The 14,679-nt window shown below is 49.9% G+C and overlaps 1 protein-coding gene across 1 annotated transcript; it reads right to left on the bottom strand.

Moving 5' to 3' along the window:
• Positions 1-8,092: 8,092 nt before the first annotated feature.
• Positions 8,093-10,255, bottom strand: LOC130490374 (zinc finger protein 883-like). Its single transcript, XM_056864200.1, has 2 exons — positions 9,718-10,255; positions 8,093-9,519 (listed from the first exon to the last, which is right to left on the bottom strand). Exons 1-2 carry the CDS (start codon positions 10,253-10,255, stop codon positions 8,093-8,095), a joined length of 1,965 nt encoding a protein of 654 aa, XP_056720178.1.
• Positions 10,256-14,679: the final 4,424 nt, after the last annotated feature.

A 14,679-nucleotide genomic window follows, 5' to 3' on the forward strand; every position in this document is an offset into this window, starting at 1 on the left:
GGTTCCTCGCTGCAACAAAACACACACAAGTAATTGAACAGTGTCAAATTTATGTCAAAGGTCAATGATGTATCAAGGTTTGAGCAGGTCAACCATTCTTCTCTGTTTGGTCCTCATCGTGTAGGATGCTAAAAAAAACACGCTATCCTGTTTCGTGGGAGAGTGAATAGGAAGAGCCCAGCTCTCCTCAGGCATGAGAATGGAGGAAAATGGCCCGAGACATAAGAAAAACCTCTGCTAGTTCTGACTAACAGGCCATTTACTGAGCAAGCAAGGTGCAGACTAAGACCTGACACTCTAACCCCCACTCTGCCAAGGAAACTTGCTGGGTGACTTTGGGCCAGTCACACATTCTTAGCCTAACTTACTTCACGGGGTTGTTATTGTGAGAACAAATTGGAGTTAAGTAAGAACAACGCTGTAAGCTGCATTAGGTCCCCTTGGGGGAGAAAAGCAGGTTTTAAATATCTAACCAGAATGCTGCTCTACGCTCCTTGGAGGAATGGCAGGGCAGGTCTAAACCAGCCTCCTGTTTCCCCACAACGGTCAACCAGATGTCCTAGAATGCCCACAAGCAGGGGCACAGAGGCCAAAGCCCTCCCTCAGTTCTTAACCCCCTCTCCCAACAACTGGTATTTACAGGTATGCTGCCTCTGTGCACATAAGTCCCATTTAGCCAACATTACTAACTGCTACCCATAAATCCTAATCGAGTCAGGCTAATCCGATTCGAAAGCCACCCAAAGTAGTGGTCATCACTAAATCCTGTCACAGTGAGTTCCACAGATTGTTTATGCATTGTGTACAGAAGTCACTTTTTGTTCATCCAGATGCTCCCGCTCCCCAGTTCCAGTAGAAAAACAAATCTCTCTACTCTGTCTCCACACTATGCACAATTTTATAAACTTCAGCCATAGCCTGCTACTTAAACTCTTTTGCCCCTAAACTGGGAAGCCCGTAACACTTTACCCTTTCCTTGTAAGGAATGTCATCCAACCCCTTCATCATTCAGGTCGCTCTTTTCTGTGCGTTTTCCAATTCTACAATACCCGTTCAGACAATGGCCCTATTTTTACGACAGGGGGAAACCAGTGGGAGGGGTAGGTGAACCTGCCAAACCGAGGAATGTATGAGAGACAGAGTAAAGCTGGAAGTAGGAGAAAATGAACAACACGAAGGCACAAAGGGGGGGGGATATTTCATCGCCCCACACCTCATCTGGACACCCAGTGAAGACAGCACCGATAGGGAAACAATCTGCCCCCCACCCAAATCAGAGACAATCAAGGAGATGGGGAAAATTGTCGAAGGCTTTCATGGTCAGACTTCATTGGTTCTTGTAGGTTATTCGGGCTGTGTGACCATGGTCTTGGTATTTTCTTTCCTGACGTTTCGCCCGCAGCTGTGGCTGGTATCTTCAGAGGAGTAACACTGAAGGACAGCGTCTCTCAGTGTCAAGTGTGTAGGAAGAGTAATATATAGTCAGAAAGGGGTTGGGTTTGAGCTGAATCATTGTCCTGCAAAAAAGTATCAAAGGTAATGTGCTAATCATTGTCCTGTAAGTATCAAGATAATGTGCTAATGAGGGCGTGGTATGTTAATACGGAACCATTGTATCCTGAAGTGATCTGTTAATGTGTGAAATCCAAAGTATGGCTACTGCGGACTGTAGATGGGGAAAGATGGGCTGCCCCTCCTCGGGGGCATCAACGAAGATACAATGGGGCAGAGAGGGCGGGGCTACCTTCCATGGGGTGAGTGAAAAAGAGCTTATGGGATGGGACAGGATTGATTCTCGCTCCTGGGTTGAGCAAAGAGCATGGTAAGAAACTGATGGAAATCTTTGGGGAGGGGGGGGGGAGAGAGAGAATAACAGGGTAGAAAGACATGGGACCACCATCATTGGGGGAAGGGCGGTTCTATTACAGGTTGGGGGGGGAAAGCTACACTGTAGAAGAAGGGAGGTGTTCAGTTGGGAAAGAAAAGAAAGGAGCTAGTCCACCCCCTGCTCGGGGGGGGGGGTCTCATTTTCCTTCCCTCCCAATGGGGTGAGATGGAGAGGGAGATCTCACCTGGGCCAATGGGAGGCGCCCTGGGTCGCTGGCTCACCTGGGGAGGTTCCCTTTCTGGTCCGCCCCCTCCCCTGCCGCCTCGCTCCGACAAGCCGCCTCTCGGAAGTGCCCGGATGTCACGGCTTCGAACCCTCCCCGGCCAATCAGGACGTGCGGGGGCGGGGCGAGTAGTAAAGGGGCGGCTCCTCCACGCCTTTCCCCCCCTCCTTCGCCGCGATTTCCTCCCCCACCCCTTCGGCCAAGTCCCGCCTCGCTCTCGTCCCACGAACCAATCGGGGAACGCGGGAGGTGGAAAGGCGGCCAATGAGAGAGGAGGAGGTCGGATGAAGCCGGTTCGGCTTCATCCGACCTCCTTCTCTCTCATTGGCCGCCTTTCCACCTCCTGCGATCTCCGATTGGCTCGAATTACCGGGGCTTCCCTGCCTTGTGACTGGTTAAAGCACCAGTCACAAGGCAGGGAAGCCCCGGTAATTCGACAGGTGGAGATTTCCCTAGCGTGGACAAGCGCTTAATGGGGGGGGGGGAGAGAGAGGAGTTCCTTGGTTGAACTTCTGCCTGCGATGCTCGAGTTAAAGGGAAGAGAGTCCTGTTAGGAGAAAATCCAAAAGAAAACTTTCGGGACTTCTAGATCTGTAACCAATTTAAAAATAAATTCTGCTGCAGAGATGAGCGACGCTCCGGTTTGCCCCGGGTTTAGGGCGCTTTCACACATACCAAATAATGCACTTTCAATTAATTTCAATGCACTTTGCAGCTGGATTTTACTGGGGCCGTTTATGCCTGGGAGGTTTTGCCTTGGATTTGCAGCTCTTTAGATGTGCATTTTCCCCATCCAAATTCTCAAAACTCAACAATGACCACTTAGGCATGGGAGGTTTTGCCTTGGATTTGCTGCTCTCTGGATGCACATGTTACCCAGCTGAATTCTCAAAACTCTGCAGGGGGGCTTATTCTTGAGTTTTGAGAATTTGGATGGGGAAAAGGTGCATCTAGAGAGTGGCAAATCAAAAGCAAAACCTCCCATGCATAAATGGCCAATAAGCCCCCATGCAGAGTTTTGAGATTTCGGATGGGGAAAATGTGCATCTAGAGAGCGGCAAATCCAAGGCAAAACCTCCCGTGCATAGGTGGCCACTGTGTGAAAGGGCAAAATCCACTTGCAAATGATCCTTAAAGTGCATTGAAAGTGGAATGAAAGTGCATTATTCAGTGTGTGTGAAAGTGCCCTAGGTCTTCAGCTCAACAGACAGGGTAGCCAACTCCAGGTTGGGAAATTCGCAGAGCTTTGGGAAACGGGGCCCGGAGAGGGCAGGTTTTGGGGAGGGGAGGGACCTCAGTGGGGTGTAACACCATAGAGTCCACCCTGAATGGCTTAGGACCAAGATATCTGAAGGAATGTCTTCTTCCATATGTTCCTACCTGACAGGCTCGTCAACTCAAGATACACATATGGCGGGTACACAAGAGGGCCTTTTCCGTGGTAGCCCCACAGTTATAGAACAACTTCCCCGGCACAGTTGTAGGCCACAAATAGAGAGGGTACTTGAGGAGCAAGGAGTACAGAAGATTCCCACAACAGAGCTAAGGAACTTGCTCCAGCTGGGGAGAGAAAAGATCAAAATATAACCATCTTCAAGTACTTGAAGGGCTGTCATACAGAGGATGGTGCCGAGTTGTTTTCTGTTGCCCCAGAAGGTTGGACCAGAACCAGTGGGTTGAAATTAAATCAAAAGAGTTTCCATCTAGACGTTAGGAAGAATTTGCTAACCGTTAGAGCGGTTTCTAGGGGAACAGGCTTCCTCGGGAGGTGGTGAGCTCTCCTTCCCTGGAGGTTATTAAGAGTCTAGATGGCCATCTGTCAGCAGTGCTGATTCTATGACCTTAAGCAGATCATGAGAGGGAGGGCATCTTGGACATCTTCTGGGCATGGAGTAGGGGTCACTGGGGGTGTGGCGGAGAGGTAGTTGTGAATTTCCTGCATTGTGCAGGGGGTTGGACTAGATGACCCTGGTGGTCTCTTTCAACTCTATGAAGTCACTAGCACTAACCAATATGACCTGCTCCTCTATGAAGATCAGTCAGAACTAAGAACTTGAGTAAAGCCCATCCAACGAGATGCCCCCAAGAGACTGCAGTTCAGCACAAATCCACTAAGTCCCCACAACCCCCAGTTCTTAGTTGTGGCAATCACTTTTTCCTAATTTCTTCGATGCACATAACATGCACATTGCAGGGTACATACATTGTAGAGTTTTCTCGTTTAACTTTTCCAGAAATTTTGACAGCCAAGGCGTACTTTATTTCCAAATTAAACCTCGAGGCCCCTTTTCTGTTGTACCTGAAACCATTTATTGTGTGTACGAAAAAGAACTCGCCCTCGCCCAGCTAAGGTTCTGCAGAAGTCCCTGCTGCTTGGGCTTGCAAGGCCCATGAAGTAACTCATGCAGAAATGCAACAGGCATTTGCCCCCAGAAGCAGAGGTTTCTGGAGCACTCTCTGCATCAGGAATTGACCCAGTCTCACCTGATGCAGAGATGTGGCAGAATTAGAAGATCCAAGAAGAGGCTGATTGGAAGAAAGCCGGGCCAGAACCAAGCAGAGGCCGTTGCAAGCTTCCTTTGCAAAAAGGAGTGTTGGGGGCTCTCAGTAGCCTTTAATATTGTAATTAGTTTTATCACAATCAAGCACTGTAACAATATTCCGGCAACATACACATTTGGAAACTGCTGTGACAAAAGTCTGTTTTTTCGATTTCCTGTAAACTTTCAAGAAGAAGAGTTGGTTTTTTATATTCCAACTTTCTCTATTACTTAAGGAAGAATCAAACCGGTTTACAATCACCTTCCCTTCCCCACAACAGACACCCTGTGAGGTAGGTGGGGCTGAGAGACCTCTAAGAGAGCTGTGACTAGCCCAAGGTCATCCAGCTGGCTTCGTGCGCAGGAGTGGGGAAACCAACCCGGCTCAACAGATTAGCCTCTGCCATTCATGTGGAGAAGTGGGGAATCAAACCCGGTTCTCCAGATCAGAGTCCACCACTCCAAACCACCACTCTTAACCACTACACCACGCTGGCTCTCATGAACATGAAACACTGGCCAAAGTGAGGTTTTGCTGCATGTTTTAAACTGCCTCCCTTAATATCAATTTAATGTTTTTTTTAAAACTTAACAGGTAACAAACATAAATGACAAAATTCTAATAAACGGGAGTGCTTCTTGGTATATTTACAGGACCAAAGCAAAGCACAGCCAGGTCAAGAGATGCGAGGTAGAAGACACGCACGCCCCAACTGGAACCTCAGTTTCTCCAACGTAATCCAGGGCAACCTCTTGGAACAGAGGTCCAAGCCTGATTGCCGAGCGACACTCAAAATTTGATAAGGAAACAGCGGAATAATATTTGAACATCTCAAAAGGCAACCAATTTCTCTCTGCATTTTGGGAGGGGGGGTGAGGCAATACAGGTCAGAAGAGAGAAGCAGAGCGTGGAAGCTTTTCTGGGAAATTTGCCTCTGCTTGCTTTGAAGAGAGCAGAGCTCGGTGCCTAGAATGGCTGGTAGGGCCTGTGAGCTGGGTCCCCTGGGCATTTGAACCCCTGCTCTGAAGGGATAAATGAAATCGAGTGTACTGAGAACTTAAAGGCTTGGTTTCTATCCTTGTAACCAGCGGCCTCTCATTGAATATCAGTCAGCCTGGATAATTCCAACTCATTTTACCAAACAGGTAAAATTTCTAACGTGAGAGGCTCAGGGGATCTCTTCAGCCTGGAAGATCTTCTTCCCTTCAAAAACATGAGCCCAATTACTTTTGTGGATCTCTGGTAGAAAAAATGTCTGCACATGGACTTTGTAATTATATGCCAATAAAGGTGTTGAAATTGAATTGACTTTGTAATTATAAGAACATAAGAAAAGCCATGCTGGATCAGACCAAGGTCCATCAAGTCCAGCAGTCTGTTACACAGTGGCCAACCAGGTGCCTCTAGGAAGCCCACAAGCAAGATAGCTGCAGCAGCACCATCCTGCCTGTGTTTCGCAGCACCTAATATAATAGGGACACTCTTTTTAGGTATGCATCACGACTAGTATCAGTTTTGACTAGTAGCTATGGATAGCCCTCTCTTCCATGAACATGTCCACTCCCCTCTTAAAGCCTTCCAAGTAGGCAGCCATCACCACATCCTGGGGCAGGGAGTTCCACAATTTAACTATGCACTGTGTGAAGAAATACTTCCTTTTATGTGTTTTGAATCTGTCACCCTTCAGCTTCAGCAGTTCTGGTATTATGAGAGAAAGAGAAAAGCTTCTCTCTGTCCAATCTCTCCATACCATGCATAATTTTATAGACCTCTATCATGTCTCCCCTTAACCGCCTTCTTTCTAAGCTAAACAGCCCTAAGCGTTTTAACCGCTCCTCATAGGGCAGTATCCCAGTCCCCTGAACATTTTCGTTGCTCTTTTCTGCACCTTCTCAAGCTCTGCAATATCCTTTTTTAGATGTGGTGACCAGAACTGTATATGGTATTCCAAGTATGGTCTCACCATAGATTTGTTTAAGGGCACTAGTATGATAGCAAAAGTTTTATTCTCTATTCCATGTCTAATTATGGCCAGCATGGAATTTGCCTTTGCATGGAATTTGCCAGCACACTGGTTGACATTTTCATCGAGCTATCCACTCCCCCACCCCTTTCTTGGTCTGTCGCTGCCAGCACAGATCCCATCAGTGAATATGTGAAGTTGGGATTTTTTTGCCTCAATATGCATCAAGTTACACTTGCTCACATTGAATCTCATTTGCCATTTTAATGCCCATTCCTCCAGTTTGGAGAGATTCTTTCGGAGCTCTTCACAATCCATTCTTGTTTTAACCACCCTATATACTGTATTTTCTGGCGTATAAGACTACTTTTTAACCCAGGAAAATCTTCTCAAAAGTCGGGGGTCGTCTTATACGCCGGATGCTGAATTCCGAGCCGGACTGGAGAATCTGCCTGGGGAGCCGCCTCCGCTCTGTCCATGTCCACCGGAGGAGGGAGGGGAGGCGAGCCCGGCGAGGGTGCTCACTGCCCGGCTCGGAGTCGGAGCCAGGCGCGCCGGGGTGCACGGAGGGAAGTGCTCGGCTGCGCTCCAGCAGCAGCGCAAGGCAGGCAGGCGGCTGGCTGGCCGGGGTGGCCACTCTCTTCTCCCGGCACAGGGTGTTTTGGCTGCCGCCTAGCACACCCAACATGCCCCCTTTCCTCCCCGGCCTCCGCTTCAGCTTCTGTCTTTATGGGCTTCCCTCCCCTCCAAACCCTCCTTTAGCCCCGTCCTCCGCAGGCCGTCGGCTCAGTCCTCTCCTCGCCTTTAGCCTCGCCCTTCTCGAGGGCCCTTACTCTCGCCCCCGTCCCCCTCTTCTTCCCCGCTCCCTTCTCCCCTTGCAGACTCCCCCCGAGAGCCACGTCCCGCCGCTTCGGGCTCCCACCCTCCCGCTAGAGCCCGGGGCTGAGCCTTGGCTACAGCTGGCGTCTCTGGCTGTGGGGCTCCCGCTGCCCGGGGAGGCTCCTTCCCCGCCTCGCCTCCAGGATTTGCTCCGGCCGGGCCGGGTCGGCACACACTCTTCCATGCCGGAAGGTCGGCCCCCGGCCTCCTCCTGTTTCTCCCGCCAGCTCGTCCAGCCGCCCCCGCCCCCTCTTTCTCCCGCCCTGGTAAGTGGTGTTGTTTCCCCGGGGGATGAGCCGCCCCAGGAGGACTGGGGGTGGCCGCGGGGTTGGGGCGCAGTCCCGAGGGCCGGCCCCAGGCTGCGGACTCGGGACAATCCCAAACTCTATATTTTAACTGTAAAAATGGGGGGTCGTCTTATACGCCCAGTCGTCTTGTACGCCGGAAAATACGGTAATTTGATGTTACACTAAAGACTTCGGAGAGAGACGGAGGGGCTTCAAACAAGCTGTAGTGCTAAGCCTCCATGAGTCATGCTCAAATTAAGCTAGACTCGCTCACATACATGCTCACACACACGGAACACCACCAGACTCTTTCATTGGTTCAGCGGACTTCCAGAACTGGGACATTCCACCAGCTGCTCGGCCACACCGTCGTGATGTCCTGGCAAGAGGCGGTGCACCCGGCGATGGGAGTCCAAATGCCCCTTCTTGCCGAAGGAGCGGCCACAGTCGGCGCACTCATAGGGGCGCTCGCCTGTGTGCTGCCTCTGATGCTCCATCAGGTGGGTGCTTTGGGTATAGCTCTTCCCACAGTCCCCACAGATGTACGGGCGCTCGTGGGTGTGCACCCGCCGATGCCGCGACAAGTTGGAGCTGCGCCCGAAGGACTTGCCGCAGTCCGCGCAGGCGTAGGGGCGCTCCCCGCTGTGGACCCGCCCGTGCGCCAGGAGGTCAGAGCTCTGCCCAAACGTCTGCCTGCACACCTCACATTTGTAGGCCTGCTGAGTTGTCGGAAGGTGCGAGCGGCGGTGTCGAGCCAAGGTGGCGGCCTCCGTGAAGGATTTGCCACAGTAACTGCAGACATAGGGCCGTTCCCCACGGTGCGTGGCTTTGTGTTGCTCCAGGTCAGCCAGTTCCACAAAACGCCGCCCGCATTCCCCGCAGCGGTGCGGCCGGACACTGCCTTCGGCGTGGGTGACGTAATGCCGAGCCAGGTCGGGCCGTCGGGCAAACCGGCGGCCACACAAGGAGCAGGCGAAGGGACGCTCGCCGAGGTGGTTCCTCCGGTGCTGCAGGAGGTTGGAGCTGGTGCTGAAACGGCGGCCACAGTCCGGACAGCTGTACGGCTTCTCCCCGGTGTGAGTCCGGAGGTGTTGGACGAGGGTAGGCCGGCCCGTGAAGGTTTTGCTGCAGAACTGGCAAGAAAAGGGGCGCTTTCCGGAATGGACTTGGCGGTGGTTCGCCAGGGCCGAATTCTGCCGGAAGGTCTGCCCACACTCTGCGCAGCGGTACGGCCGCTCCTCCGTGTGGATTCGCCGGTGCTGCGTCAAGGTGGTGCGGTGCCCGAACGACTGGCCGCAGTCAGGACAGGAAAACGGCCGCCCGTTGACGTGAATGAGCTGGTGCTTTGTCAGGATGGAAAGGTCCGCGTAGGCCTTCCCGCACTCCCCGCAGACATAGGGCCTCTCGCTTGAATGCAGGGCCCGCTGGTGGCGAACCAGCGCTGATCGGACTCCAAAGGCTTTGCCGCACTCGCCGCAAACATAGGGACGCTCGCCCCGATGGGCCCGAAGGTGGCGGACGAGGGCCGAGGACTGTCGGAAGCGGCGTCCGCACTCCGTGCAAGCATAGGGGAGCTCTCCGGTGTGGATGAGGCAGTGACGGACAAGGGCCGAATGGCTGGCCAAGCTACGGCCACATTCGCTGCAGATGTGACGTGGTTTCGAAGGCCGCTGCTTGGCAACCAGCTCCTCCACAGGCACGGCCCACTCCGCCATCGCTTCTTCGTCAGATCCATTCCCTGAAAGAGAGGTTTGCTGGGAGTGGATTGCTTCAGGCTCCTTCCCACTGGATCCTCCCCTTATAGGAGATTTATCTTGGCAAACAATCACCTCAGACTCTCCCCCAGTGGCTGCTTTATCCAGGGGAGTTCCTCCCCAACACGGAATCTCCTCAGACCCCTCCCCATTGAATCCCTCCGGAAAAAAGGTCAACTCACCTTCAACCCCAACCGGCATTTTCTCTAATAGCTTTCCACCCTCGTAAACAGTGTCCTCAGCTTCTTCCTCCTCAGACTCCTCCCTCCCCAGCGATTCCTCTGGAAAATGGATCCATTCAGCACCGACACAGCCTTCATCTCGATAAGCAACTTCCTCACATTCCTCGGTGGCAAATCCAGCATCTGTCGGAGGCCCCTTTGGATAAAGGATTACCTCTGGTCCTTCCATATGGAGTCTCTCAGCGCTGGGGGTCTCCACAAGGGCGGAGTTCTCCCCAAAGTCGTCTAAATCAGACGCGCATCCAATGCTGCCACTTTTGCGCACCTCTCCCCGTTCCTCAACAAAGACCACCGAGCTAGTATCAGAAGCCTCTTCCCAATCCAGTTCCTCTCCAGCTTTTAAGCATCCTTCCGTCCACTGCTTGTTCTCCCATTTTGTGTAGCTGTTCCCACACCGGGGTTCCTCTTCAGGAGACGAACGGGCTTCCTCCACTAGGGGAACGTGCACCCCTCGAACTCTTTGCTGACGGGGATCCATTCCTCATTCTCAGTTCTGGACCCAACTTCTCCTGAGGGAGGAAAGAAAATGCAAGCTGAAAAATAAAGGTCCACGCCTGGAAGAAATAAATCAGCCTGAAGACCAAGGAAAGTCTGAGGGAGTTGAGAATGTTTAGTCTGGAGAAGAGGAGGTTGAGGGGGGACATGATTGCTCTCTTTAAGTATTTGAAGGGCTGTCACTTAGAGGAGGGCAGGGAGCTGTTCCTGTTGGCAGCAGGTAATAGGACTCGCAATAATGGGTTTAAATTGTGGGCGGAAAGGTACCAGCTGGATATTAGGAAAAGTAATTTACAGAAAGAGTTGTTCGACAGTGGAGTCAGCTACCTAGGGAGGTGGTGAGCTCCCCCTCACTGGCAGTCTTTAAGCAGAGGCTGGACAAGCACTTGTCAGGGATGCGCTAGGCTGATCCTGCATTAAGCAGGGGGTTGGATGAGATGGCCTCGATGGCCCCTTCCAACTCTACAATTTTATGATTCTGGCCTTGCTGGGGAAATGGTTCATTCTGCAAGCTTGTTCTCTCCTAGTACAGCAGCAGCATAGGGAGCTAGTGGGATGCAACACTTAGTGTATCTGACTAGGACCTGGGTTCAAATCCCGTCTTTGTCATCAACCTCACTAGGAGACCTTGGGCCAGTCACTCTCCCCCTTCGTGCCCTGCTTCTGGGCTTAAGAACGTAAGAAAAGCCCTGATGGATCAGACCCAGGCCCATCAAGTCCAGCAGTCTGTTTACACAACGGCCAACCAGGTGCCTCCAGGAAGCCCCCAAACAAGACGACTGCAGCAGCACCGTCCTGCCTGTTTTCTACAGCACCTCATATAACAGGCATGCTCCTCTGATCCTGGAGAGAATAGGTATGCATCATGACTAGTATCCATTTTGACTAGTAGCCATGGATAGCTTTGTCCTCCGTGAACATGTCCACTTGTGGGGCATGTAAGTCCAGAACAGCAAAGTAAGACCGGAGTCCAGTAGCACCTTAAAGCAGGGGTCCCCAATGTGGTGCCTTAAAGAATAACAAGATTTATTTCAGCACGCAAAAGTATGCTGGAATAAACTGCATTAGTCTTTAAGGTCCCCCTGGATGCCCATTTGGCAAATGTTAGAAAGATGCCCTGAGTTTCCAGCACTCTCATACCCAACAGAAACCAAACCCTGTAGTGCCACTATTTGATAGTGTGTGAAGTGCTTTTATCATAGCTAAACTTTAGTGATAGCTAAACAGGCAGAATTGCTGTATCCCCACACCTGTACATACAGAAATAAAAGCTCTTCCGGATTAAATGGGGGAGGGGTCCACCTAGTCCAGCATCCACTTTCCCACAGTGACCCATTAAGGATGTTACAGAGTTTGACTAAGACTGGGGAGACCTGAGTTCAAATCCACACTCAGCCATGTAGCTCTCTGAGTGACCTCATGCCAGCCACATTCACTCAGCCTAAACTACCTGACTAGGGTTGTTATGAGGGATTCAGTGGAGGAGGGAAGAATTAAGTGGGTTGCCCAGAGCCCTTCTGGAGGAAGGGAGGGATAAACGCCAGACAAATGAAATCGATACTTCTGGGAAGCAGAAGTGTTTGTGTTAATTCTAAACAAGAAAGTTTCATTTAGCAATCACTCTTCCCTTCTCTTGGTTATAATCCTGCAAGGAATGCCGATCCACTCCCTTCTCCCTTTGTTCTTATATCTGCCCACAAAGAATTCACTGAATTCCAATATTCTCCTTGCCTGGTAACATCATAGCTCCAGGGAGGAGGCCAGATTGCAATAGCCAGAAAGCCCGGGCATCTCAAGGCAGAAAATGCAAAACACCTTGCAACCACGCATCACTGAGACAAAATATAATCGTATAAGTAATATTTGCGCCTCACTGAATCACAGGATTAAAATACATTTGGCTTCCATCCTTCCTTTTTCCCTGCAGCCAAGCCGAAAGATGCCACGTGCCTGGTGATTCCCCACAATAATCCAGGTCAGCATGCAGGTTGTGTGCAAGTATCCAAAATTGGGATGCTCTGGGATCATTAATCCCTCCCTGATGTTATTTTAGAAGTCTGGTTATTTCGTTTCCGGTAAAACTGCAGGCAATTTAACAAAAAATAAAAATTAAAAAAATGCATGCATGTCTTTAACTAACCATAGTCTGAGTATCAGTACGAGCAAGTACGTATTAATCGACGTAACCTCTCCCCCCCCCTCCAACACACACACACACACACAAGTGAACCCTTCAGTAAAAATTAAAGACACGCAACTGATGGACTCCCACGACATCACTTACCTACCAGGTTTCAGATCCAACCCATTTCCTGGATTAAAAGCAAAGGGGAGGGAAGGGATATAAGAGGCAACGACACAAGGGGGGGAATAGCACTCCAAAATATATTTTAAAAAAAAGAAAAGAAAAAGAAACCTCACCAAAGTGTAACCCCCCCCCCCACACACACACACACCCCAAATCACATCAGCATGCAGAGAGACATGAATAGAACCTGCCTCTCCTTGGGCGTCAGTTTCCTTTGCAAGGAAACATGGGAAATGGAACGTTTGGAGAGCATTCTGGGAGTTGTAGTTTTTCCATGAACATTTCCTCTAACAAAATGAATCACTTTTCCTCGTTTATTTTATATATATATATATATATATATATATATATATATATATATATATATATATATATATATATATATATATATATATATATATAGTTATTTTTATATTTGTTAAATTACTCATTTGTTGTTTTTTTAATATATATATATATCACAAAAATGAAGTATATATTTCATTCAAAAGGAAGGATGGAAGCCAAATGTATTTTAATCCTATCTATATCTATATAAATGTTGCCAACTTCCAGGTACTAGCTGGAGATCTCCTGCTACTACAACTGATCTCCAGCCAATCGAGATCAGTTCACCTGGAGAAAATGGCCGCTTTGGCCATTGGACTCTATGGCATTGCAGTCCCTTCCCCCCCTAAACCCCGCCCTCCTCAGGCTCCACCCCAAAAAGCTCCCACAGGTGGCAAAGAGGGACCTGGCAACCCTTATATGATAGATAAGATAAGGATAGATAAAGATAAGGATAAAGATAAAGAGAGCGAGAGAGAATTTGTTTAATTAATTTATTTTTAAAATCACATAACCCTTTTCTCCAAGAAGCTCAAGACTCACACGTGCACAACATATCACCCACCCACACAAAAGGATGCCAGACTCCAGCTGTAGGGTTGCCAACCTCCAGGTGGTGGCTGGAGATCTCCCACTATTACAACTGATCTCCAGCCGACAGAGATCAGTTCCCCTGGAGAAAATGGCCGCTTTGGCCATTGGACTCTATGGCATTGAAGTCCCTCCCCTCTCCAAACCCCGCCCTCCTCAGGCTCCGCCGCAAAAATCTCCAGGTATTTCCACCACACCACACAAGTCTCGCCTAAGAACTGAGAGACAATGGAGATGGTGCCAGCTTAAGAAACCATTGTGCGCACCCCAGTATAGATGTGTGTGTGTAAAGTGCCATCAAGTCGCAGCCGACTTATGGCGACCCCTTTTGGGGGGGTTTTCATGGCAAGAGACGAACAGAGGTGGTTTGCCAGTGCCTTCCTCTGCACAGCAACCCCGGTGTTCCTTGGTGGTCTCCCATCCAAATACTAACCAGGGATGACCCTGCTTAGCTTCTGAGATCTGACGAGATCAGGCTAGCCTGGACCACCCAGTATAGATACCGCAGCATTTTAGAATTAGAGCCTTATTTTGAATGAACTGTCCGATTTGTCTTGTTATTCGGTTCCAAATAAGCTTCAGTAAAGTTCTGATCCGATTAAGGAAAGAAGGAAAAACACAAGAGTTTTAGACTGCAGCTTCGTTTCGGTCTTCTCAATTGGGAGTCACTTGGCAGCACTTAAGTGCAGGTGTTGTTTTTTTTAAATTAAGAGCCGTGTTTTGGAGCGGTGGACTCTAATCTGGTGATTTTCCCCACTCCTACACATGAAGCCAGCTGGGTGACCTTGGGCTAGTCACAGCTCTCTTAGAGCTCTCTCAGCTGCACCTATCTCACAGGGTGTCTGTTGTGGGGAGGGTGATTGTAAGCCAGTTTGATTCTTTCTTAAGTGATAGAGAAAGTCGGCATATAAAAACCAATTCCCCTTTTTCTTCTAAATGAAGACACCAACGCAGTATGTTTTGAAATAAACCCAGTTTTGTATTTGCATTAGACTCCAGCTTGATACATTCCTAAAATTACAGAGAACATTCAGTGGCAAATCGTACCACTGACACCATCAGCCAGAATTCATCGGAGGATGAGGAAGAGGTAATATGACGTTTGCTACCCTGAAACAAAGCCCGCCCCCTCCTGAAAGTCAACGACATAAATAAATGGAGAGGTCCTATAGTTATTCTCA

The sequence above is a fragment of the Euleptes europaea genome, chromosome 18 (assembly GCF_029931775.1).
Source record: "Euleptes europaea isolate rEulEur1 chromosome 18, rEulEur1.hap1, whole genome shotgun sequence".
NCBI lineage: Eukaryota > Metazoa > Chordata > Lepidosauria > Squamata > Sphaerodactylidae > Euleptes > Euleptes europaea.